A 27,367-nucleotide genomic window follows, 5' to 3' on the forward strand; every position below is an offset into this window, starting at 1 on the left:
ATATGTTGTTTTGGTTTTTTAGGGGGAGGGAGTGTGTGTGTGTGTGTGTGTGTGTGTGTGTGTGTGCGCGCGCGCACTCAGACAGCTGCGAGGAATGGGCAAAGCAGTGAACCCAGGCTTCAGTCAGAAGGACCCGCATTCAAATCTTGACTAGCACTCACTGAAGGATCTGCGGGCATACCAGGCCTCTTGCCCCCAGCTTCAGCTACCCACACATAAAATGGGGTCACCCCCCTCATCTTTTTCAAGGAGGGAAAGAGACCCTGCGGGTGAAGTCTCTGGCTCAGCAAAGCCCTGGCTTGAGGTCCCTGCCACAGACCCCTCAGCTCAGCTGCTTCCTACTCAGCCTTCCCCTCTGTGAAGAAATCCACTTTGTCCTCCGGTACATGGTCGCTGGTCTGCTGCATCCAGTTTGCAGAAGCCGCACCCTGCGCTCTGTGAACCTGACGGTCTCCAAACGCCAACAGTCCAGCAGGCGCTGGAGCCGGCAGCTCTCCCCAGAGCCTAATGGGCAACCTGGCAGCTGACTCCTCCAGGTTGTACCAAGCCACCCTTCAAAGAGCCAGCCCGGCAGCTAGTGGATGCTAAGGCTGAGCTGCCCAAGCCTGGGCCCATGCAGCGGCAGCCCCACCCAGCGGGTTCCCAGTCACCGTCCAGGGCGCCCAGGCCCTAGTTCATTCCTTCGTTTGGGGGGCAGTGGCGGTGGCAGGTGTGTGGGGCAGTGCTGCCTCAGCTGGGGAGCGAGCTCCAGGCAGTGGGATATCAATGAAATAAGTCAATAAAGGCCTGTGGAGGGATTGGAGTCCCTAGAGACAGTGGGTGCTGAGCTCAACCGATCCCCCAAACTCCCACAGATGAGAACCAGGGTGGCTGAGGTGGTCATGTGGCCACCACCGCCGAGGGTCATGGGCTCTGCTGCAGCCCTGCCTAGACTGGTGGGCTCACAGCTCCCCCAGCTCAGCAGAGAGGGGAGCGAATGTTTTCCCAGTGGAGGGGGAGGGGGCCACGGCTGAGCCAGGGCCGTGCTAATTGGAAGGAAGCATCTGGGAGACACGAAGACATGACTGGAGCCCGCCAGGCGATCTGCTGCAGCATCTCAGAGGATGCCGGCCAGAAGAGTTGTGACACAGCCCCCACCCCGGCTCGGTCCCTGGTAGACGGTCGGGCTCAGCCTTGATGGACCAGCAGTGGGGTGGAAGTATCAGAGACGACAGTGGGTTGAAATAGCGCCTATCGTTAATTGCCCCCAATGTGATGGCCTGAAAAACAGCCAGCTTATTCTCGTAAAGCGCTGGAGGCCAGAAGTTCGAAATCCGTTTCACTGGGCTTGAGTCTTGGGGTGGACAGGGCTGGTCCCTTCTGAAGATTCTAGGGCAGAGCCCCTTCCTTTGTCTTAGCTTCCCAGCCACCTGCACCCCTTGGCTTGCGATTCCATCATCCCTCCATCCTTGGACTTCCAGCGTCCTCACCAACCTCTCCTGTGGGCCAGCCTCCCTATCATCAGGGACTGCCGCGAGGTCCACCAAGGTCATCCAGGGAAATCTCAAGATCTTTAACTTAATCACACCTGCGAACCCCTGTGGCCACATAGCTCCTGTCCCCTGCTCCAGCCCTGCCAGGGATCTCCAGGATCCATTCCAGCTGCTGAGGTTGACCCTCAGTTAGGGAAAGGCTGCCTACCACAGGGAGCCACGCTGCCCTGGACGTTGGGACAACTTGTAAGATTCAGGCCCCAGCTTCCGTGTAAAGGAGGAGGAGGTCGGAGCTTCCCACAGCAAAGCAGCAGCCAAACAGGCATCGGCTCCCAGATGGTCAAGTCCTGTGGGCAGCAGCCAGGCAGGCCCCAAGGCAGGAAGGATATGTGGGACCTGCTCCCAGCCCCGAGTTGCCATGGTAGAAAAAGAGGGTCCTCAGACTAGCGCCCCCACAGGGGGAAAACTGATGGTGAGGCCCTGTGGTGACAGCACCTCCTCCTCCGAGGGTGCTCCCGGCAGAGATGCTGGGACACAGGCGGGCGCAAGGCCAGTACTTTATTTTCATTACCCAGCATGCCCTGTGGAGGCGCCCAGTGGGCTGCCTGGGCTCTGCAGAATGTATTTACTTACCTGGGAGCTCGGCTGAAGGAATTGTCTTTCTCGGCAATTCTCAACACCAGCCCCAAAATCCTCTGGGGCGTGGCTAGGGTGGCGTGGCATCCAGGATGGGGTTTGAGGGTGGAGAACACAGGGGAGAAACTGGTGAGGAAGAGACAGGGATCAGCCAGGCACTGTGCAGAATCCTTCCTGTTTTGGAAGACTAATTGGAATTGGCTGTACGTCTAGATGCCCATACCTTGTGGGACGAGGACTTTGGACAGCTTAGTAAATTGCCCTTGGGGTCACCCTTCACTCCAGGACATGCCTAACAAGTCCTGGGTGCAAGATGTGTGTCTCAGGCCCAGACAGGGCAGGAGGCAAACGTTATCCCTGATCTCTTCTGACACCGCAATTCACACCCCAGCTTCTCTGACTCCCTCTCCTCCCCCCCTCCCCAGCAGCTTCCAGCAACCCTGTGCTCCCCTCTCCACAGCTATGTGCCATCTGGGAGCAACCCTGAGAGCCGAGGCTTTGCAGTCCTCACCTCACTGGGCCGCAGCGCCCCGCCTTGCCTATTCCCCTCCACTGGTGGAGGCTGGGGGTGGGGTGGGATCACCTGTAACAGATTTTGTCACCTGGGGAACGGTTCTAATCCCAGCTACTGGGACAGTCCCAGTGGTCCTGGGAGTCAGATACCACCACCCTGATCTGGGTGGCAGGCCCTCTGTCAGCAGTGGGAGAGGGGACAGGAGGCCAGAAGCGGCATTTGTGGCTGGCCATCCAAAAGATGCTTTTCTGAAAGGATGCCAGACGCAATGGAGAAATGATCTCAAGGGTGGCAGTTAAGGGGGCTTATGGTCACCCCATTTCTGGGGTCTTTTTGGAGTCCAAAGCAGCAAGACTTCTGAAAGCCAGATCAGAGGGTACCACTCTGTCCATCTCCAGATCAAGTGCCCGAAACACCAGGGCCAGCCTGAGCAGGGCCAACGTGGAGACTGCCCTGCTTTCAATTCCAAAGAGTCACAGTCTCCTGGAGACCCCACCGCCATAATCCTTCAGCCTAGACTCGGAAGGTGCCACATGGCCCTGGGGTCTCCTGGCAGCCTCAGCTGCTCTCTGCTGTGGCAACAGATGTCCTTTGGAAACTGCTGGATTAACCCTTTGCACTCGAGGTTCTCATTGTAATTGTGGGAAATGCATCACCCACACGATGCCATTTTGCAAATGCCTGGTCACATGCATGCTTCATCCTTTGCAAGTGAAATGCCACAGCCACCCTCTGCGCCTTCTTGGGTCTAGACAGGTACCACCCCTCCTCAGGGGCCCGAGCCCTCGGTCGGCCAGCAGGAGGAAGAAGTGATGTGGCCCTATGTACCCACCTGAAGACAGCCATGTCAAAGGGTCCTCACATCTCTGGGCCACCCCAAAGGTCATTTCTAAACTTAGGGCTGCCCCTGGGACTCTGCAGTCTCCGTGGTTCTTCTGAAGGGGGGAGGCCCTGCCCTGGGGCCCCCAGACTTGTTCAGACAGGTGAGCAGAGGTTAGGGACAGAATGGTAGAAAGATGGCAGGCATCCCTGGACATTCCTGCCATGGACTCCATCTACGCCCCCCACGGACGCAATCACCCTGCCATAGCCATGGCCACGGTCAGGAAGCCTTGCAGAGTGGCCTTCTCGGCCCGGCTGCTCAGAAGGGACCCGGGGCCGTTGGGACAGGTGGGTAGGGAGTCCAGGGGCACTTGAGTCCCATTATGGATCAATCAGCAGATGGCTGGCGGGCACCGTGCGGCCTGCTATGCTGCCTCCTCGAGGAGTCCTTCCATGGCTCCTGCCACACCTTTGAAGACATCCCCCACTACGGTGCGGTGTGGTGGGGTTGGGGAGCCTGGCAGTTCTCTTGGGGCCTTGGCCCTTTGCCAGCCCGAGCCACACCGCAGCCATGCAGGGTGCAGCCTCGACCCGTTTTACAAAGAACCTGAAGGTGAGAGAAGAGAAGGGATTTGTCCACGGTTCGTCCCAAAGCAAGCATGTGGCCAAGCTGGGGTTCTGGTGGGGACGTGGAGAGCTAGAGCCAGGCATTCCCTTCCACCTGGGAGCGTCCCTGAGGAGGGCAGCTCCAGGGCGACCAGCTGCCCTCCCTCCCTGATGTGTGGGCGGCAGGCAGCAGAGTCAGCACCTGGGTACCCATCCCCACACACCGTCCTTTAACGAGCTTCCCAGGACAGCCCTGAAATGTCTCCCTTTTCCCCAGCCCTCAGCAAGGAGTCCTCAGTGTTCAGTGTCTCTGGAAGCGCTTTTGGGGGGAAGCAAATCAGCGCCCAGCGAGAGCTGCCCGGTCCAGGCACAGACCTGCAGGACTATAGGCACTGCTTCAGTGCTGGGGCATGAGGCGGGGGCAGTCCTGCCCCGCGCAGAATTCAGCTGCCCCCTCCTCATTGCCTTAAAAGGCTGGTCACTGAAACATTTGTCCTGTCATATGTAAGATGAGGGGGGATCCAAACCCACACCCACAGCATCCATAGCTACCCTAAAGGACAGTAGACCTGCTCCCTGTAGTTTCCAGGCCTGCTCTATTCAAGGGAATCAGAGCCTCATCTTTCTCCCGCAGAGCAGCTGGTGGGATTGGAGCTGTCAACTTTTCATTTCATTTCACTACTGAGCACTAGGCTCGGTGGGGGGGGGCACGGGTAATGGCATCAAAAACCATGTTAAAGTCGCTCCTTTCTGCTGAATCCCAGCTTCCTCGGGGTCTGCAGGGAGCCAGGAGCACCCCTCTGGCCTGGGCCCTCGTTCTCAAGCCCTCCTCTCGCAGCTGAGAACTCACCTTTGCCGGCCTCCTCCCCTTGCAGATGGCAGCCCTCCAAAGCCCCTTCTACGGAGATAAAATGAATCTCTTCTCCCTCTGCCAGAAGATCGAACAATGTGACTACCCCCCTCTCCCTGGAGAACATTACTCTGAAAAGGTGAGCTTGCTGGCGGGCAGTGGCTGGAGCCAGGGCCCTGGCCCAGGCTGGTAAACTCAGCTGGGGGTGAGGGCGGGCGGGGGCCAAACATGGCGTCACTTAAGATGGAGCGGATTGCTGCAAAAGTGACTCAGCCCAGCAGGGTAGCAAGTAGATGACCTTCTAACCAAAGCCGGGCTTTATGGAGGGCTGAACGGCCCCAGCAGCTGCCCTGCTCTGCCCAGTGGCGGCGGGGACAGCAGGGTCGGGCGGATGTGCCCTGGCAGCACGCTTCTGCCAACACACTGGCTTTCTCACACTGTGCTTCCGTGTGCGCCCTGCTGCGTGGGGTCCCACACCCTCACTGTGCCTGTGGCACAGGGCCCTCGGATGCGGCTGGTTACGACTGTGGGAGAGCATCTCCCTCCGCAGTTCCATCATCTGGAAAACTGGGCTAATACTTCTCTGAGGATGAAATGGACTGCATAGCACAACAGTGGTTATGAACATAGGTCCACACTCTCCACTGGGCGTGGGTGAGTCACTGAACCTCCCTGGACTGGTGTCTTCTCCTGTAAACAAGGATAATAGTAGGTCATCTTCACTGTATGCTTCCCGGAATTTGCCCTTGGAATCCTTCAGTAGGGCAACTCAAGGCTTGAGGGTTTTGTCCTTCGGTTCTCTCTGCTTGGGAAATGCCAAGTTCTTCCTGTTTGATTCTTTACACATGTCTTTATAACACTGTGTTCGTTCCAAGAGACAGGAACATTTCCAAGTGGTGGTGGGCTCGGGCAGAGGACTGCCTAAATGAAGTGCTCACCTATTTGGGCCGCACTGAGGCCCCTGGGAATGGGGGAACCTACAGCCACTTGAGGCCATGAAGCTGTCATAGCCACGGTAGGGACGCCTGTATGATGCACCCTTTGGCATTTCCAAGTCCAGCAACCACACACTTTCACACCACCCTGCCAGGACCACTTTGTGCTGGTGGCTCTGGGATTCCATCTACTTGCTGATCACCCCCCCCCCCCAGCCTGTCCACCTGTAAGATGGGAAGAGTTGTGCCTGTTCTGGAAGAGAGATGAAGCTTTCTACTCAGAGACCCACAGGGGCTGTTTCTCCCCTGTCCTGTAGGATTCCCTACGAGAAGGAATCAACTCAGTGGCAATGGATGAATTCAATCAGTGGCAGTGGATGGATACCCATTCTGCCTTGTCATGGACCGGATAAGTGGCAGACACAAGAGGGCTTTGAAAACCCCTATGAGATAGAATCCACAGAGGCACCATCATCAAAAAGGATTGGTCAGGGCCCCCACCATCTTAACGGTAGTACATGATCAAGAATGTGGAGCAGTGAAGGAAGAAGTCCAAACAATAATGGAGGCATAGGTGAAAAATGAGTCTCCAGGCCAAGTATAATCGAGATGTTTCAACAAATAGATGCATCACTGAAAGTGCTCACTAATCTATGCCAAAAATTGGGACAACTGCTTAGCCAACCAACTGCCAAAGAAAGGTGATCCAACAGAATATAGGAATTCTCCAACAGCATCAACACCACAGCCAAGTAAAATTTTGCTCAAGAGAATTCGAAAAGTCACAGCCATCCATCATTGTGGGGACTGCCAGAAATGCAAGCCAGATTCAGAAGAGGATGTGGAATAAGGGATGTTCCTGTCGACGTCAGGCAGATCTTGGCTGAAAGCAAAGAATATCAGAAAGCTGTTTACCTGTGTTTTATCGACTATGCCAACACATTTAACTGTGCAGACAACAAATTATGTGTCACGTTGTGAGGAATAGGAATTCCAGAACACTTCATTTGCTGACGCAGAACCTGTACAGAAACCAAGACACAGCTGTTCCAACAACAGTGAGAAACTGTGTGCTTTCAAACCAGGAAATGAAAGGTTCACCATACTCAAGCTGTCTGTATACTGAGCAGGTAACCCAGGAAGCTGGGCTGTATGAAGAACTCGGCATCGGGACGGGAGGAAAACTTAAAGAGCCTGTGATCTGCAGACAAGAGTCTTGCTTGCTGAGAACAAAAAGGGCTTGAAGCACTTCCTGATGAAGATCCGAGACTACAGCCCTCTGTATGGATTACGACTCAAAATAAAGCAAGCAGAAATCTTTACAACTGGACCAGTAAGAAACATCGAGATCAGTGGAGAAGATGGACTTATCCAAGCTTTCCCTTCACCTCGATCCATCGTCAGTGCCGTGGAAGCAGCAGTCAAGCAAGCAAGCCTCGTACCACACGGGGCCATCTGCTGCTGAAGACCTGAAAGAGTTCTACCACAAAGACGTCACTCTGAGGACTGAGGTGGGCCTGACCTGATGGATGGCATGTTTTACTCACCTCATGTGCGTGTGAAAGGAGGAAAACTAATTAGGAAGACAGAAGAATCGTTGGCTTTGAATTACCGTATGGCAAAGGAATGTTGAAATACCGTGGACTGCCAGAACAGACAAATCTGTCTTCGAAGTGCAACTGGAATGTTCCTTATGAGCAAGGATAGAAAGATTCTCTTCCATCCTGTGGCCATTGTCAGGAGGGACTGATCCCTGGAGAAGGGCATTGAGCTTGGTAAAGGAGGGTGCAGGGCCAGGCAGTTTCGCCTTGTTGCACATACAGCACCCAGTCAGAACCAACTCACCAGCACCTCAGAGGTTCATGGCCGAGCGTTTTACGCGGAAGCCTTGAGGCATGTGGAGCTCTTAGTGGCACCGCAGATTATGCCTTGGGTTCAAAACCATGAGACATGGGGAAATGATGAGACTTCTGCTCCCATCGAGAATTCCAGCCTCAGAAACCACGGGGGCAGTTTACCTGTCCGGTAGGGGCACTATGAATTGGAATCGGCTTTTTTTTTTTTTAAATGCATTTAGTGTACTCAGCCTAGCGTCAGGCTAACATGTACTAAACCACTCCCACCGTCACTGGGCAGTCAGTCACAGTCACAGAAGGTAGCGCAAGGACTGCTCCGCCTGCTCAGAGCCCACCCCACGCCCACCAGCCCGCCCACAGGACCACTGGCCAACACTCACATTGTTGAGTCCCCATGTCACGTCTTCCCACCACTCAGCTTACCTGAGGAAAGCAAGACACAAATGGGCGAAGGACTTCCTCAAGGTCACGTGACGTGAGCAGTGTAGCCAGGACTCAAAAGATCCACCTGGGCCTGCACACCACACGGGCCACTGGGCTGCCGTTTCTGGTAGCACTTCAGTAGCTGATCACCCGGCAGCCTGGAGGGGGGCACCCTCCCTGCAGCTTGCTGAAATTGAAAAAGGCCTTCCATCCGAGTGCCTGCCCCTTGGCGTGCCAGGCTGCAGGCTGCATCCCGATGGGCTCTAGCCCTGTGGCGGGAGGTCCAACTTCTCCCCGGTGTCTAGTGCTCGAGGCAGTGCTTTGTAGGGGCCCAGGCCCACGGTAGGGGCAGGGCACATTTCCCACAGCTGTACAGCGGACTGCCCCACAGGCACGCTGGCTCCAGGGCCTTCCAGAACTCTTACATATGAAAGGGCTTCGGAAAGTGTGTGGGAAACGGGATGGAAAGACCAAGGGATTTCCCCACAGACCTTTTAAAGCCCCTCATGTAGCCTGGAAGGAAGCCCATAGGCACTAACACTGAAGTTGGTAGAAAAGAGAAAACTTGATAATTTCTTGATCAAAAGTATTTGATTTTACCTTTTGTTCGGTCATCTTTGGTTCACGTGTAGAATCTGGTACTACCTCGACACAATAAGCCATGGGACTTGGCGTACACCACGGCAGTCCCCCAGTTTCCTGTCTGTAAACAGGACCTGCAATCTGTTCTAAAAACTGAAACAGGCAAATCCACGTGCCGCCCTCAGCCCCCTCCCCCCACCTCTAGTCAGCCACCCTGCTCGCCAAGGTGCCCAGTTCTTCGTAAGCCTGACTCACACAGGTGAGTCTGTGCGGGAGCCAGAGGTGCTTCCTAGCATGGAAGCTCCCCGAAGTCTTACCATTTATTTGAAATGGAAATAAGGAAGCTGCTTTCATTCGGCTTTATTTCCCTAGACTTCTGAATCTCATTGATGACCAGCGAGTAATGCTGGACAAACAGACTCTGCCCAGAAGTGGTTTCCTGGGGCATTTTCACCGGCCTCCTTCCTGGGATGCTGGAAGATGCAGAAAGGCCGGGTCTCATCCATGGGCAACCTGACTCCAGGAGTCGCCAGCAGGGTGTGGGCTCGGCTGTCATGTCTGGGGTGGTTATAAAGCCTGGGAGCCCCAGAAAGCATCTGTGCAGATTGAAGGGTCTGTCCTAAGGCTCCGTAGACCCGTTAAGTCCCCATGCAGCTACCCAGATGGACCCAGAATGCAACACCACCTGGGGCAGTCTGTGCAGCGGCCCTTGGGCCCTAAAATGGCCTCTATACCCTTCGCTGCCTCCCTGAGCATGGCAACTGGGGGTGACTTGTGACCAGTGTTACTCAGGTTGCCCCCTCTCCCTGCTGCTGCCTGTGACCCCTGCTGGGGGGAGGCAGCCCCTCCAGCAGCAGGTATTTAAATGTAAAAGTGTGTGGTGGGCCATGAGGCAAGTTAAGAGGTAGGCTTTTTGAGGTCATTATTTTAATTACCATTAAAATAATTGGCACTCTGGCTATCAGAAGAGCGTGAGGCGATCAGAGGCTCAAGGCACCCCCTCCCCCAGCTCAAGGGGAGCAGCCTTCAGTGTCTGTATAATTAAAAGCTCTGTCTTTCATGAGCACAATAGAGGGGCCAGGGGGTGGGCAGGCTGCAGGCCTGCTGCATGTTAATGCACTTATTATGATCAATAAGCCCTTCCTCGAGTTTTGTCCTCTGGTTTGGGTATTCGTGTGACTGACAGCGGAGAACAGCTCTGCTCGGGGGCGGGGAGGACAGTTCCTTACGAGGCACCTCCTCCCGGGGTGTCAAAGCCAGGCTCACCCTCGGTGACTGCAGCTGACCGTCCTCTCGTGGCTCCAGGGAGCGCGCGGTCTCACGAGGCTGCTTTCCTGAGACTCACGTGCCCCGTTCTCTCCCTTGCAGTTACGGGAACTGGTCAGCATGTGCATCTACCCTGACCCCACTCAGAGACCTGACATCGGGTACGTGCACCAGGTGGCCAAACAGATGCATGTCTGGACATCCAGCACCTGAACACAGCTGCTCCATGCCCTGGAACAAGCCAGCCACCACTCTGCCCGACTCGACTCTTCCTAGCTCCGAAGTGGCCGCCTGGTCGCCTAGAACCAAGACTAACGGGTGCCTTCAGAGGGGACCAGGCTTGACAGCAGCAATGCTGCAGACCACCTCTGCGGAGGACACCGCCCTCCTGTCACTGACGGTCAAAGCTGGAAAGTGACGGCTGTTGACAGTCTAGCCTGGGTAGCTGGGCAGGCCCTGAAGTGCCTCTGTCTGGGTCATAATGTGAAGCCTCTGGCAAAGCCCCTCCCTGACTCCTCAGCCTTTCTCCGAGGAGAATCGCAGGAGTCTGCCATCTGTTTAGTGAGCCTTTGACTGGTTAGTACCCAGTTTAGTTCTTAGTTTTTTCCAGCAGCCAATCTGTGCCTGCTTAGTGTTGCCTGTTATAAAGGGCTAGAGTGGAAAGTTGGGGTTTTTCCCGCGGGAGGGGAGTTTGCTAATGCTCTAATCCACACTCTCACTCGATGAACACCATGAGAATCCAGCACCCGGCACAGCTTCCGAGGGTAAGCGCTGTGGGAAAGCCCCGTTTTCCTTGCAGTCCGTTCGGCACCTCCGCCGGGCAACAGCTACCCGGGGCCCTCTGCCTTCATGCGTGCGGAGACTGCCTCTGCCGAGCAGTGTGGAGCCTCGGACGCACTGGGTAGCAGTACAAGTGTAATCGAAGGCCGTCCTCTCTCCAAATTCTGCGTCAGCAACTTCCTGGTGTGGACTGAAGATGGCGTCCCTAACCTTTCTGGGCCTTTACTTCCTTATCCATAAAATGGGACTAACGCCTCCCCGCCCTCCAGGGCTGCTGACAGAATCTGAAGTCAAACCTGCAAGTTGCCTAGCACATAGCAGATGCTCCAGGCAGCAGTCGCCGCCCGCTCCCTTCCCAAAGCTGACGCCCACTGATTGTGAAAGTGAAGAACCTTGGACGGCTGCGCTGTTGCAGGAGGCCAGCTGTGTGCCCACTGGTTTCTGCTCCCAAACAGGAGTAACTGTGAAGCTTCATTTATAAATGTGAATTCACTCTGAAGGAAATCGCTCCAATTGTGTCTCTACACTCAAATCAATACTCCAATGGTCTACAGGGACGTCCACTGACCTGGCGACAGTTCAGCCCTCTAGACATGGGCACACCCACCCCCGCCCCTTTGTTTTGGGGTGTTTCTGACCCACTGGCTGACCCCGGGAGTTCACTGGCCTGGCCTCCGTGGGAATAAAGGACTTGGGGCAAGGGCACCGCTGTCTCTAGGTGCTGTGGATTGGGTTCTGCTGTGAACACTGCACGTTCTGAGAGCTGTTCTTCAGATGCAACCTTGGCTTTGTACTGGTTCTCCGTGTTTGCAATAAAAGGGGGAAAAGGGTTACTTTTCTGAGTGAGTCTGATTCATGGGCATTTTTAAAGCTTCATCCTTCCAAACCAGTAAAGTTACAACCAAGTTGGTAGCACAATCTCAATAAGCCTTTAAAAACACCATTTCCCAGGCCCGGCGGCATCCTGAGTCACCCTGGAAATTTTTTAAGCTCTCCAGAAATCTCAGCCAAATTTCAGCCCTAAATAATCCCATTGTTCCCCCCCCCCCACACACACACACACACCAGACTCTAGCACTTGTAGCAGGGGAGACCAGCTGCCAATGGGTCTGCTCTGGAAGCCTCATGGGGCCTGGCCTCTTTCTCGTGTCCCCAGCAATGCTCTCCCCCCTGCCTAGCACTTACACCACCGAAAGCTGTTCTAGGCCCAGACAAATGCCTGGCAAATATTCCTCTTCAGGCTCTCAGAATCCCCCCCTGGTTGTTCTCTGGGCAGAATCGCCCGAGAACACAGATGAACTTGCCTTCTCTGCTCCCCATCCACTTTTGGCACCATGGTAACCATTCTGTCTTGACTAGCGGGACCCTCTGGGGATACAACAACCATTCACCAGACCAGGTTGTTTGTGAAATAGCCGTCTTAATTATTACAAAAGAGTAACACACACACCCGCAAGCATTCTGTGGCACCAAAGTGGAGCATACTTGCCTCCCCCCACCCCCCAGTACATGCAGCTCCATTGCAGCAAGCAGTCAGCCCCACTCCTCCTCCTCCTCCTCCTCCTCCCTTGGCACTCAGGACTGAGCCGGGCACTAGCAATCACACTTGGAAGATTCTGCTCCATTCCTTCCTGTTTGGCTGGCTGTGCTGTACTCACCTTCAAGCACAGAAACAACTGGGGACATCCTCCACCCCCGATCCCCCATGGAGAGCCTAAGGTGGGGGTGCCTTCCTAAAACAGATGAGCCTGCACACCTCCAGGTCTAGAAGGGTGCATCGTCCTTGCCCCACCACAACCTAGGCAGGTAAAGGTGAACTCCCATCCCTGGGAGAGGCTGGGGCAATGGGCCTTAACAGACTAAAAAACCCACACAGCCCCAAGCCTTAGCCACCCAATTTGGTTTTTATTGAGTTTTATTCACCACACACTGGTCAAATAAGTGTCTTCCAGAGAGGAGACCTTTGGCTGCCCCGTCTTTCAGCGCCTGTGCTGCCACATTCACGAAGTGTCCATCGTTTGGACAGTTTCTTCCAGGACCTCAATTTCCAGGGTGGTGACCTTCTCGGTGAGGACGGCAGTGGTCCCCTTTTCACACCTGTACCGGCCAAGCCTAGGGAGAGGAAACAAAAGCACATGAGATGTTGCTGGGGGAGCCATGGGGAGGGGAGGGGAGGGGAGTGAGAGGTTCAGGAGCAGCTGCGTGCAGGCTTGCCTACAGCCAGGCTGGCCCTAACTCCCAGCTCAGAGACCAGGGAGGAACTGCACTTCCCTAAGGGTCTCTCTCTCTTCATCCCTGAAGGGCTACAAAAGGGAGCCTGGCAGATAGAGTGCCGGTCAGACGAGAGAATGGAGAGAGCATCTGCCCCTTAAGGTTCTTTCCCCACCTCGCAGCCCTGGAGGTGCCAGCACACAGCAGACACTGACTTTAAACTTCAATCTCAGTAAAAGATCTTTCAGTAACCAGCAGCAGGTCAAGTCTTCCTTTCAAGTTTCTTGTGAAGCAGCAAAAATGACAGAATTATTGCCTTAAGGATTTTTAAAGTACCTAGAAGTATAAACACTATAAAAAGATCCACAACCAAACTGTGGACTTGTCACTTTAGACCACACCCTCAAGACTCCAGAGTTAACTGTCCTGCAGGGACAAGGTGGGTCACCAGGACAACACATTTAATACGTTTCCTTGGTGGGAAGATGAGCACAGGGCTGACTGCTAATTCTCCCAGCAGGGCCACAAGTACCGCGGCTGCCAAAGAGCAGCATATACCCAACTATTCTTCAGGCCTGTCCCTCACTAGACCACATCTCTCAACTGGGCATGCCGGTCAGCTGTGCCATAGCCATGGGGTCCTTGGAAACCCACCCTCCCCAAAAGGGCACTCGGACTCAAAGGACTCAAGATGCAGAAAAAGGAGACTTGCACAGCTGTGTCCAGTCCAAGAGCTTGGGCAGCAAGAAGCAGCTTGCCTTCATTTCTGCATTATCTTCCCATCCCCACCACACTTGATTCTTTTTTATTTCAAAAACAATTTTGTTGGTGTTAAGAATATACACTACACAACATGCAGCCATCTGACGGTTTCTGCGTGAAGTATCCTTTAACGACACTGATCACATCCCCCGTGCCCCTCAGTCTCTCAAGTTGTTCCTCCCTTCCCTACAGAAACTCACTGGTCCTCAAAGTTCCTAGCTAACCTTGCAGAGCCTGTCAAGTTGTCCCCACCTAGGTGCTTCTCAGAAGGGCCCTCTGCTCACAGCAGATGTTTTTACTTGTTAAGTTGTTTGGTTGTCAGAAGACTGGAGGGGATAATTTTGGTTAAAGATGACCTCAGGGCAATAGTTTCAGGAGTTCATCTACCCTTCAGGGACCTAGAGAATGGGAATTCCACGAAATCTTTGGAATTCTAGTCTATATTCCCTTTCTGATCAGGATTCTTCCATGCAATCAGTTCAGTAAAGGTGGTCGGGCACCAACTAGTTCTTCTGGTCTTCAAGCATCTTTTTCATAAGCGATGTCATAAACTACAAAACCAAAAGCCAAACCAAACTCACTACCATCGAGTCAATACCAACTCAGCAACTTTATAGAACAAGGTAGCCCCCCTTTGGGTTTCCAAGAGTGGAATTCCCTACCTGTCTTTCTCGCCATATACAAGGGGGCTTCCAAAAGTTCTGTGGAAATTCAACTTAAGACAATGAAATTTTTTCCAAAATGTTCTAAAGTACCTTCATATGTGACCTTTCTGTGGTTAACTTATTTCACACAGCGGGATACATACATTGCAGCATGTATTAAGAACCCCTTTCTCCCACCAGCGAGGGTTCCACTGCATGCACATACATTTTGTTTAGCCACTCATCTGTTGATAGAGCAGGAAGTTGTTCCTCCGTGGCTAATGTGACAGGTGCAGTAATAAGCACTGGTGGACAGGTCTGAGTCTGTGCTTTCAAGACTCTTGGTCCACACCGAGGAGTGCAAGCGCTGGGTCATGTGGTAGTTCGATTTTTAGTTGATGGAGGTTCCACCATGGTATTCATCACAGTGCTCTGCTATTTACCTCCCACCAGCTATGGGTAAGATTCCGATTTCTTCTGAGTACATTTTAGTTTGTTTTATTTTATTTTAATCTTAGCTATCCCAGTGGGAACCAAATGGCATCTCACTGTGGTTTGGATTTGCATTTCCGATGGCTAATGATGCTGAGCATCTTTTTCAAGTGTTTGAATATGCTCTTTGGTGAAATGCTTGTCCAAGTCTTTCTCCTTATTTATTGCATGCCTTGTTGCTGTCACATTCTATCCTTAAAGGGGCCAAGGGGTCTCACCTTTTTAAAATGGGCCCCTCGGTCTATCCCTCCCCTCCCCCACCCTTTGCTTGAAGAGGTCTCTCAATCCTCACCAGCCTGGAAGCTTGGCCAACCGACAGACTTGGAGCCTGAATCCCCAGAGGCCTCTACATGCCAGACTCATTTACAACACATCTCCGTGTCTCTTGGAGACTTGGATACACAAGCGCCTCTTCACCTCGTGGTTTCAGCAGCATGCACTGAGGGCTCAACCTTAAGCAACAAAGGACTGCAAAACAGAGCTGTGGAGAGTCAGGGGAGGCAATAGGAATGTTCAGAGTCAGGTCCTCTGATCACTGTGGGGAAATGCCCCTCACTACACTAAGGCAGACGGTGCCCCAGTCAGGCAAGTGCTGACCAAAAAACTGACAGGTCTGGGAGAGCATGGAAACTGCTGGTACATGAGTGCCCTCAGCCACAGGGCATTGGTGGGGGGTGGGAGAGGGGCTGGGGCTGGGGCTGGAGGGGACAGCCTGGTCCAGAGGACAAACTACCGCACTCGGACCACATGCCCAGCACCTTGCTGAATCTTCGCAGCTGGCCCGTGGAGTCAGTTAAGATATACTCGCTGTTGGACAAGGACTCCAGAGTCCCGCACAGTCCCCTGTAGAAACACATACACTACTCTGCAAGCCTTGAACTGAGACCTCCAGAATTCTCCCCAGTTTACTTACTAGGTGCGCTCTGAATAGAAGGATGAAGTTAACCAACACTTCCCACTTTCCTCCTACCACCCCCACCCCCACTTCAGCACAGGCTTCCCAAGCCATGCTGTACCCCTAAGGACCTGGTGAGGTACGCCAGACAGGGGTCTGGCTCAGGTCTTCAGGGAGCTCAAAAGAAGCAAAGCCTACTTTTCCCTCACCATGCCACTCAAGTTCCTCCCCACTTCCTGCTAAAGCCCAGGGACTGCCTGGAATCATTCCTGACCACTAGTCCAGCTTTATCATTTCAAAGGCAGAGAGAGCAACTTGCCCAAAGTCACCAACTTAGCTGCTGGCCATCTCTCCCACCTCCCACTGATCCACAGCTGCTGAGTCGTTCAGTGGCAGGATGACAAGGTGAGCGTTCACAAGTTGGAGGGAACATGGCAATGAATACCACTGGCTTTCAATGCTCGATTCCTTCCTTGTGAATTACACCTGATCTGGACCGTAAGCAGAGGTGAGGGATTAGAGCAAGCACTCCAGAGGGGAGCTGCTAGATGCGTGTGGAAGGCCCAGTGTGCTGCACACACACTCGCCAGCCACCAGTTCTAAACTTTCCAGGGTTGTGTGTTGCGTACCAAACCCACTAGACCCTCACTGGGCCCTGCTGCTTAGCTGGGCGGCGTCACTGCTCAGCGGTTTCCACAGGCCAACTGGTAGATCCCCTCCCAAACCTAACTCCGGATCTGGTTAACCATGGCCTCTCAGGAGCCACAGACCATTCTGCCTGCCCCGAAAAAAAACCCCAAAAAAAGAATTTCAGGGAATTCTTTAAAAAAACACTGCCGTTAACAATTTCTAGCTTAGGACTCAGCTTGCGTGGGCGCCATACCACCTCTCCCCTCTTGCAAATCAAATCACTTTTCTACCCTGACAGCAGCCCTGAGCAAAGGTTGCTGTGTCAGCTGGTCTGGGGTACATGGTTTGTTAAGTGTGAGAAAGAGTCACAAAAACCCGGCCAAGTGCCATGTAGACATCCAGGGGGCCATAGAGGGCAGGGCACAAGCGCTTACCTGGTGCCTTTTTTATTGGGCACTGAGAAGGGGCGGAGAAAATCCAGCTTGCTCTTGCTGATGACACAGAGATCGATGTTGCTTCCGGAGCCCAAGTCATTGAAGACGCCAGCCCCAATGGCCTCACTCACCAGCTTCTTGGCCTCTTCCTCCTAAAAAGGCAAAGGTGGTGACTACACCTGCAGCCAGACTGAGCCTCTCAAGGGGGCTCTCAAGATGTTCTCACAGGCGGGCAGTCTAACAGATGCAAATGACTCCCAGCACCTAAAAAAGGTCCTCAAACTTTTTAAACAGGAGGCCAGTTCACTGTTTCTCAGACCCTTTGGAGGGCCGGACTATTAAAAAAATTATGAGCTAATTCCTGTTCATACTGCACATATCTTATTTTGAAGTAAAACAGTTGGTGGCCTGGATAAATAGCCTCAGCGGGCGGCATGTGGCCCTCGGGCTGTAGTTTGAGGACCCCTGACCTAAATGATTTACCCAAGGTCTCCAAGATGCTCAGTGAAGGCAGTCGGGCCTTTCAGCCCTCTCCACATGTGTCCCTGTTTGTCATACTGTTTCACAGTCAATCACTGCAAAGCTGGACACTGTCAGGCTGACAAAGACAATTCACCATCTAAATCAGGGGCCAGCAACTCCCACTGTCAAGGGCCAAGCAGCAAATATTTCAAGCTTTGTAAGTATGTCGTTTCTGTCACGAATAATCAATTCTGTCAGTGTAACATAGTCCAAAATAGCTATGGACTGTATGTGTTAGCGAATGGACATACTCTGTTCCAATAAAACTTTATTAACAGAGGAGCTGGTGCCCGGGGCTCAAAAAGAAAATGTTTTGAGAAAGATGACAACAACAGATGTACAGATGTGTCTGACAAAATGGATATATGTATGGATTGTGATAAGAGCTGTAAACGCCACCAATAAAATAAAATGTAAAAACTTAATATTAACAAGGACAGTGGTGGGTCAGATATGAATCACACACAGGCTGTACTCTGTTGTGCTGACCAGGGGCCTAATATGTCCAGCGCTGGCTGAAACTTGCTTGTGGGTCACAGAAGGGAGAAAGTTATTCTCACAGGAAAAACACAACACCAAAACAGAGCAGTGGTCAAGCAAATCATGGTGGAGGGGAAGGATGGGACCCGCTGCACAGGAGAATCCATCTCCTCCCACAAATAAGTCTGAGTTTACTAGGCCACTGATGTGACTCTCCTCCATTCCAATTTAGGAAGCAAGTCTACACCCCTGAACATTACTATTGAGCAAATGGACTAACTCATCTCATACCCCAGGAGGCCTAGCATGTACCAGACACTGATTGCTGAGAGACCCGAGACACCTTACGTTCAGTTGGGGCTGTAGACACCCAAGTAACTGCAATGCAGTCTGATGTGGAGCTGCGGGAACCCTGCATCAGTCAGTAAGGGCCTCAGGCAGGGCTAAGGGGCAGGCAGACGGAGCACCACAAAAAACAAGTGAAGGCAACAGAGGTAAGCAGTGAACGCAGCCAGACAGGGCCTGGCGAACATCTGGTTGCACTTTATGCAACAAGAACAGAAATGAACCAACCTTTCAAAGAAGGAAACCCAACCTGTTCTGCAGCCCCTTCCCAAGCCACCCAGGCAAGAGAGCCCTACGCCATGCTGGCTGAAACAAGGTGTTCATGTTGGTCAAACCCTGTAAGAAAAACAGACGCCGCCCACTGCCTAACATGCCAGTCTTGAAATCCTCTCAAGGCCAATTCTGAGACTTCGAGTTTTTTGTAAAAAAGTGAGACTGCAGTGACAGGAGTGCCCTCTACAGACTCAGAGAAGGCTCAGCAGAAAGGGGGATCCCACAGCAACCCAGCTCAGCTACTGGGGCCAGGGGCTGGTTATTTTCATCTTTATTCCCTCCCTCCTCCCCCGAGCGAGGCCAGCGCAGCCGAGCATAAGGTCCGGTAAGAAGTATTTCACGCAGGCATTCATTCCCCTTATTGGGATTCTCACCTGGTATTCCCAGTGTTCTATGAAGCCAAAAGCCTTGCTGAAGGTGGCAGCCAAGACAGGAGCGGGGCACACAGATGTGTAAGCACAGACTGGGCCGCAAGGGAGCAACCCTTTTACAATGCAGGTGCATGCCAACTCATTTCTTTAGAAATCATCAACGGACTCAGGGATTATGCTTTTAACATGCAAGTGCTAGGAAGGTGGAGACAGGCACACAGTGTGCAGGTGTGCATGTACAGGGCCCCTGCCATTTCCTCCGCCCACTTCCTACCTCCTTGTGCCCTTCTCTGCTCTGTCTTTTCTCATCGTGCTGCAGGGCCGTGCCCAGACGATGGTGCCCAGTGGGCAGGCAGCACTAGGCCTGCCAGCAGCACCTAAGACCATAGGTGTCCATTTCCCAAATAAGTTGTTCGTGGGGTAGAGGGAGTGGGAAAGATTAGATCGAACTAAAATGTACCCATGGCATGTGCATTAGGCAGGGCATCTCGGTCCCACAAAGCTCACGGGGCTTCAAGATCAGGAATGATTCTTCCTCTAATTGCAAATATTCTGAGTAGATAACTTAAAAATGTGAAAAGTGTAGATACATAGCTTGATTTAGTCATGAAATTACTATTTGCTAAAGGGACTTTTTAAAATTAAGCAAATACACTTTTTAACCTCCTTTATTCCCCACCAATTCGATGGGGAAAAATTTCTTAAGAAAATCTCACAGTCACCATCTGTCCCCTTCCAGTCAGCCCCAGGCCTCTACCACCTACGTAGGGCTGAAGGGCATTTATGAAATGAAATGGATCATGCCTCTACCCTGCACCTCCTCAATGTACAATCACCATCAGGATTTTCACCCCCACAACCATCCATCCAGTCAGGTTGGTATTGTCAGAAACTAGGGCTGGAAGAGATCCAATGACTCATCTAAAGTCTCACGGCGATGTTAGTCAAACTCTTTAGGCTCTAAGGTCACAACACCACAGACCACAGCAGCTCACAAGTACCCGGCCTCCGCCTTGAGCTGGGGCTCCAGGCTGCTAACAGGATTCTGGGCTGTGCCACTCCTCTGCACCTGTATGCTCAGAACTGGCTAAGTCAGAAGAGGAAGGCCGATGCCAGCAGCATCTCGGCAGGCCATTTCCATTGGGGGGGTGGAGGTTGTGTTGTTTCCCAAACTGCCTACAGACCACTGCACCTCCAGGATCTACTTCCTTCACACTCTGCCAGGTCAATCACGTTTCCAGGACACGGTTATATCAGACATCACTATCACACATGCCCACAAAACAGCCAAAACAAACTCTCAGGAGTCAAGCAAGGTAAGAATGACCAAGGCTGTGTACTGTCTAACATTTTCAGATAAAGGAAACAGCTTCCTATGTGGAAGAATGCCTTTAACTAGAGCATTTCCGTACTCATTGATTCTAGATGCATATGCAAATATGCTGCTGGGCACACTCATACTGTGTTTTCCTTATAATGGAATTTTGCAATTACACAACTTTTGCCTTTAACACGTGCCACCAAATATTTAGGGAAAACGGCAAGCCAAAAAGCAAGCATGGAGATAACACCCCACTGTATGCGGCCACCCCACAACCCAAACCCTCACAATCCATGAGGAAGCACTGGTTCTCCCTCCCTCCAGCACTCCTCCTGCAGAGACACTGCGCTTCCCTGTGCTGGAAGATGCAGACTGCCTGCCTGGGACAGCTGCCATGGAAGGGCACTGGCAAAGCATGGCAGAGTCTGTGACCCCAGCAAATCAGGCCCGGTGGCCTCCCGAAGCCAGATGCTCATGGATTTGTGTCACCAGTCACAAGGGCACTTGGATTCAGTGTGGGACTGGACCCACAGAGCTCATCTTGGCTACAAGGAAAATGGCCCTCCAAGTTCATGGTAACGTGTTTTTCTTTAGAGATACTCCAAGATGCCTCTGGTGACTGCAAGCTTGTTGGAGGACCCAGGGTCAAGGTCACCCAGACAGCTGTGGCAGAAGAAAGACTGGATTCGAATTCCCAATCTGGCACTTAGGACTACTGGGCAACCTTGGGCAAGTCCCTTCACCTCTCTGCGCTCACTCTCCTCCTCTACCATATACTCTGAACAAATCCTGCCCCACAAAACCGCTGCCAGGATTTCAAGAAATAGCACCTACTCCAGTGCCTGGCACGGAGCGAAAGCTTGGGCAGTGGTTAGTCATTTAATAAAGCCCGTCAAAGGGCTCCTAAAAGCCTGGTTTAGTTCAGAGCAGCCTGAATCAAGCCCCAGGCCAGGAGAAGGAGGCCCGAACAAACCTGCTGACAAATCTCCTTGTGGTGCCACGCCGAAGTTCCTCTAATAATTAATCCCAGCAAAAAGCACACTCCCCTAAAAGTTCAGAGAATATAAAAGGAGCACTTCCTGCTTTATAGCTACAAAGACCAAACTAACTGGGACTATCCGTCCCCCGGGCCAGCCCTGCTTCTTAAATGAGATTACAGTAAGAGTGATGTACTGCACGACAAGTCAGCTGTGACAGCAGCACTTTATAGCGCTATCTGTTTGTCTCCATCACGCACTGCGCAATGTGTCCCTGGACTCCAATGTGCAGCTCCATTTACCGCCACATGACAAATGGGCAGCACTTGTAAAAGGCACAAAGAGGTCCATGTCGGCCATGTAATGGTCACCACAGCTGTACCCGAGTGCTTGAGGGGACAAAACAGACCCCCAAGTTCATTAAACTGACCAGTAATGGATCTTTCAAAAAGTGCCTTAGGAATCGTACAGAAAAGGCTAAAATAAATAACTCAGCATGGAAGGCTAATCTGAAATGGTGTTTGATAAATTATTTATAACACAGGCGATTGTGTGCATTTAATATTGGAGCTACTAGTAGCATCTTTAAAAGATGATTTATGTGTTGTAATGCTATTAAACTTTATATTGGCCCACTGCTGGCTATAAAGTCTTCTGAGATTTAGAGAATGAGTTTTAAACTGTCACTGCAACATCATAGGAGATGGAGACTGTATTAAATCTTTACTTTAAACCTGTTATCTAGAGAGTTGCATTTTGTAGACACTCACAAACTGATAGATTACCTCGGCATCCAAGACGGGGCCGGTCCAAAATAGTGTGTGCTGCAGAGAAACTTCCCCACCTTATATCTTGTCCAATTCCTCTTCTCACTGAAGTGGTTTTAGATAGAGAATGTCACTGGAATCAAATGTAGGTGCCCCGGCCAATGGCATCCTGGACAGTTCAGCACCAAATTAATACTCTTTAAATAACTCTGCTCCATTCGACTGCTCAGTTCTGCATACTGAGCAGTGCTTTACTTACACCGGTGGCAGGCAACGCATTAAATATGCATTCTGACTGAAAACCTAACAGAGTATTTAAAATACAGCTTTGGAATATAAAAATACTTATCTGTGGCAAGTCATTTCAGACAATCAATTTGTAGCTAAAAATTATGAAGAATTGAAAAGAAATGAGAATGGTCATTTGATGGAAAACATTCCATTTGTGGCACTGAGGAGCTAAGGAGGGGCAGATCCAGCCTCCTTCATTAAGAGCACAGCTCCATTGGCTCTGCCACTTTTTGGGGCCTCTGCCTGGGGTGCCCTTTGCATTCCCCAGTCACGCCAGGAATGAAGGGTACAGGCTATTCCTCCTCGGTTCCTGAAGACTGCGAATGTGGGTCTCTCCGACTCGCCTCTGGCTCACCGAATCTGAAAGGACCCTTTGGTTCACTATAGCCCATTCCTTTTATTAACAGCTAACTAGGTTTACTCAATGAGAATGGAATTTACTCAGGTTTTTCTTGGGAAGCCTGGACTCCCTTTTGTCTTTTATATTTGAAACACAACATCTCCATTGCGCTGGTAGTCTGCAGTACACTAAGTCAGAGTCTGGGTGTGAGTAGTTTGGGCTCTGAAAAGAAAACCCAGAAATTTGCACCTCACTTGGGTGTGCTTCCTACCTTCCCGGTCTTGTACACCAAGCCACTAGCAGCACACTGCTTGGGATGCAGGCAAACAAATAAGTACGGTCAACATTAACTTTAAATCCATCCACAGTTCTAAATAGAAAAAACATTAAATGGCAGATCAATGTCAAAATGAGGTGGCTCCAAAATCCTATCAGTTCCAAGCGGGACCAGGGAGCAGTAATAGCAGAAGACCGTGAAACACTCGAAAAGCGGTCCAACCACAATGTCCTGTAGGGGCTGATGACACGGCTGAGGTTCTGACTATGTCACTGACGCGGCCTGAAGGAGTCATTAATGGCTGATGGGTGAATAAAATTTAAAGAGCTCCAAAAAGAGTTCACCACAGTGCCCCCTCCAGCAGTATGCTTCCCACGCCGAGGGGCAGACCTGAGGCAGCGCATGTGTAGCCACATATTTTACAGTGGAAAGAGTTCGTTTAATTGTTCCCCCAGACTGGCTGTGTGTCAAAAGCAAAGGTGTCTGAGTTCTGTTTCAGCGTGAGCAGTTTGGGTAAACACGGCCTGCCTGTGTGACCACCTGGGAATTGGTAAGCAGAGAGAGTCCAGCTGGGCGGAGTGCACCGCGGGGTGGAGAGGGAGTGTGCCCCTAAGTTCTACACCGTGCTGCCATTTCTTTCCTCCACAGCTTTTTGGAGTTTGTTTTGTCTGCATAACAAGATCTGAATGGCAAAGACACAGATAACTGAGGGAAACCCCGCTGCGGGTGCAGAGCTAGTCTCCTGGTTTTAAGCAAGGAACCTGTAGCCCAATAGTTTAAGTGCTCAGCTGCTAACCAAAGGGTTGGGAGTTCAAATTCACCAACCGCTCTGCGGTTGGCTTCATAAAGATGTACAGTCTTGGAAAGCCTAAGGGGCAGATCTACTCCATCCCGAAGGGTCATTCAGAGTCACAATCAACTTGACGGCAATGAGTTTGATTCTTATTTCACAGAAATCTGCTGGCACAGAATCCAGCAAAATGGGAAAGGTGTTCATCTTTTAAGAACTGCCACCTGGGTCACTAATCCTGCCTGAGATTCTGGAATGAGACAAAAGGCTGTTCACAGTTCGTGGCTGAGCAAAGTCAGAAGCTGCACAACCACAGTGAGCCAGGATAGGCTGTCACAGGATGAGAGCCAGTCAGTTCTGGACTCCCCATGCCACCACTGGGTGCCCATCAAGAGAATGGGGCGGTGCCTCTGTGAGGAATAAGCATACAGCTCTACAGACAGAGCTAGAACTGTTGGCGAGTCCTCAGAACCGAAGGGCAAGGGCCTGGGAGCACCGACAGGAAGCACCCACCTTATCCCTGGGCCAAGCCAGACACCGATGCTACTCACATGATGTGATCCATCACCTCTTAGCCCCAACTGTACAGATGAGAAACCGAGGCCCTCAGAACCCAGGGGCACATGCCTGTGTAGTGCCTAGCAGCACAAATCCTCCGCCTTCCCAGCCACCGTCAGGATCACTGGTGGCAGGCAAGTGGTTCTGCTGGATTCTGTGACAGCAAACGAAAGAACTACCTAAGCTTCCAGAGGGAAAAGGACCAAAAAGACAAGAACATATTGCTTTCCACAAGGAGAAGAAATCCGTGTTCACAGCATATGTGTATACAAATATATATTTCCAAGGCTTCATCGAATTAAATGTAATCAGAAAGGGGGGCAGGAGGCCAAGAAAGTCTGAATTTAAAGAAAGTGAGGAATCGGCTCACAAATCCTCAAAACCAAGCTGCCGCCAATACTAATAAGATCTTAATATTTCTCTCTCTCCATAAAACAATACGATCAGCAACAACTCTAATAAATTACTGGAGGCTCTGAAAGAAAGAGACTTGGGAAGAAAAGGGAACCGAATGAAGTGAACTGGTTCCTGGATGATAACGAAGATTGAAAAGCCAGCAGCACAAGGATTTCCCAAGATGAAAAAAGGAAAGGATAGCCGAAAATTCGGTCCTGCCAGCAGTGGAGGAGGCAATCCAGGGGCTGAGACGAGCAGAAAAGCCACAGTCACACCAAGCCATCAGTGTGCCACCAGTCAGGAGGACAGGAAGGGGCAACTGCTCAAGGAACTGCGTGCGTTCTATGACACGATCCTGTTTCTCTAGCCTTGGGAGGATTAGCAAGGACAGGAAGGAAATCCAAAGCATTACAGAACACCTTGTTCTAGAAGTGCAAAACGTGACTTTCACAAATTTCACAGGATACGAAGTCCCTGCAAGAATGCCCAGAATCGACCAGGCAAGCACTTACTAATGCCCTGACGCAACTACTCTCTGCCACACAGCACACACCCCAGGCTGCAGCTTCTGAAAAACGTCTTGTCCAGTGGGGAAGCAAGCAGATAATCTTGAGGCCAGTCAAGGAATGACTACAGTTCCATACAATGCAAAGGATGGGTCGAGTCTTGAGAGTCAACAGTAGCCAAACCATTGAAGAAATAGCTGGAATAAAGTCATAAAAAATGAGAAGGAGCGAAGTGTAGCGGAAGCCGCGATGGCCTCTGGGGAGGCTGGTGGTGTTGACAGGGCCCTACAGAGCCAGCCCTTCCAGCTCACCAGTGGGAGGCCATGGACAATGACATTGTAAGGTTGTGTTTTAGAATGCAGCCTGAGACGGAGAGCCCCAAGGCAGGGAGGAAGAAGGTTAGTGGTTATAACAGCCTCAGAAGGATATGCAGCTAGGTGGCAGGGACAGGGAGGAGGGAGCAGGCTGAGAGAAGGACGGACCACCAGCAGGACTGGAAGTGCAGGAGAAGGAGAGGCAGAAGGTGCCAGCAGACTTCTCACATCAGCTGTGGACAGGGACCATTCAGTCCCTCGAAGCGAACCTAGCCATCACAGAAAAGCCTTTGTAACCTCTTGACAGCTCTTTCTCGGGGGAGGGAGGACACTAACAATTCTGTTTTCTAGACACTGGCAAGCTTCTGCAGTAGGCACCTTAATGTGGGTCACCAAAACAGAAGAAAAATAAAGGTGGAGTCAGTGAACGCATGCTCAGGTTGTTCTGTAATCAAGCTAGGCTGAAACAACACAGATCCCACCTAATCACTGCAGGACTCGCCAAAAACACCAACTTGGCACCGAGTGTGGTGGCCAGAATACAAGGCTTCATGGCCTGTGGGGTCACAAGAGTAGAAGGATGTATAGAGAGAAGCAGTAAGAGAGAGCCTTGGTGACGGTGCGCTGCCCATGTGCAAGGAAAGATTCTGAGGATATACAAGTGCACAGGCTCAACGGAAACAGACAGCAGACAGAGCGGCTGACTAGATGGGGAAGGGGATCAGGACAGGACACTGGTGCAGGCTACTTCTCCCTACGGCGGACCACCTTCTTCTGGGACCCCAGGCACAAAAGGCCATTCAGCAAACAGTTTCTTAAAGTTTAAGAGGAGGAAGGATGAGTAAAGGCATAAGGAAACTTTGGGGGCTAATGGATATAGGTGTATTCACCACATTGAATATGATGATAGTACACTGAAGAGAAAGACTAGGCAAAGAATGAAGATCCAGCTATGAATTCAGCTGTGACTTACTAGCCCTGGGATGGTGGCAGTCAAGTCAGGCAGCGTTTTGAGCTGTAAGCACAGTTGCTGGTATGCCCGACAGTCAAGTGCTAACATGATCACTCTACGTTTGTTATGGATCAAATCTGTCCCCTCAAAATGTGTTGTAAATCCTAACCTCTCTGTCCATGGCTATATTCCCATGCAGGAATGGGTTGTTACTGTTAACAAGGTATAATCGGGGCAGAGGGTGCCTTGAGTCAATCTGAGATATTAAAAAAAGATTTGGGGGAAACTAATTGTGGTAGAAAATGTACAATACGGCTTGATGTGATTGAATTATGGACTGAAATATGCATTAACTCCCAATTAAAAATTAATTTATCTTTATAAAAAGATTAAATGAGAAGAAGTAGAGTAAAAGATGCTAGACGCCTGGAGATCGCCACAGAAAAATGCACCAGAAACTGAAGAGACAAGGAGCTTCCCCCAGAGCCATCAAAGGCAGACCATCTTCACCGAGAGCCAGCACCCTGAGTTTGGACTTCTAGACCCCTAAACTGTGAGCAAATAAACTGCCGTTGGTTAAAGCCATCCATTTGCGATATTTGTATGACAGCAGCACTAGATAATGGAGACAGCCCTTCTCTACTGCTCACAGAGCTGTCAAGGGGAAAGCTTAACTCTCCCAGAACTACTAATGTGATGGCCAACTGCTATTAACAATGCAAAGCAAAGCAATTATGTAATTAACTGCTATATTGCAAATAAAAACCAACATAATACCACAAAAGACTCTTATTCGTGTGTGCATTTTCCATACAAAATGTACTGCTGGTGGGCAAGAGGGTATTGAAATTATCAGTATCACTTTGTTAATGCTATCAAGAAATTTACCAACCAAGCCTCTCCTAACAGCCCATTTTACACGTGGATTTTTCTATTTCACAAACTGGGCTCCAGAGGTTACCACCCAAGAGACAAAAGTCGACCTTCAAACCCAGACTTCTTCAAAGTCGTGCCTGTTCTTTCCATCATGCCCGTTTTCAGCCCCCTATGATCCCAATTCAAGTGATCTGAGCTAAA

At 51.3% G+C, this 27,367-nt stretch overlaps 2 protein-coding genes across 2 annotated transcripts in view; one reads left to right on the forward strand and one right to left on the reverse strand.

Annotated features, from left to right (window-relative positions):
• The window catches only part of NEK6 (NIMA related kinase 6), a 90,074-nt gene extending 78,506 nt beyond the window's left edge, over positions 1 to 11,568 (forward strand). Inside the window, exons 9-10 of the mRNA XM_075560481.1 lie at positions 4,926 to 5,039; positions 10,065 to 11,568. Coding sequence (XP_075416596.1) covers positions 4,926 to 5,039; positions 10,065 to 10,175 — 225 coding nt within the window. The 3' untranslated portion in view covers positions 10,176 to 11,568. The remainder of the gene's footprint in view (positions 1 to 4,925; positions 5,040 to 10,064) is intronic.
• Positions 11,569 to 12,627: 1,059 nt separating this feature from the next.
• The window catches only part of PSMB7 (proteasome 20S subunit beta 7), a 63,340-nt gene continuing 48,600 nt past the window's right edge, over positions 12,628 to 27,367 (reverse strand). Inside the window, exons 7-8 of the mRNA XM_075560482.1 lie at positions 16,811 to 16,962; positions 12,628 to 12,854 (exon numbers count right to left, since the gene is read on the reverse strand). Coding sequence (XP_075416597.1) covers positions 12,743 to 12,854; positions 16,811 to 16,962 — 264 coding nt within the window. The 3' untranslated portion in view covers positions 12,628 to 12,742. The remainder of the gene's footprint in view (positions 12,855 to 16,810; positions 16,963 to 27,367) is intronic.

The sequence above is a fragment of the Tenrec ecaudatus genome, chromosome 10 (assembly GCF_050624435.1).
Source record: "Tenrec ecaudatus isolate mTenEca1 chromosome 10, mTenEca1.hap1, whole genome shotgun sequence".
In the NCBI taxonomy this organism is placed as follows: domain Eukaryota; kingdom Metazoa; phylum Chordata; class Mammalia; order Afrosoricida; family Tenrecidae; genus Tenrec; species Tenrec ecaudatus.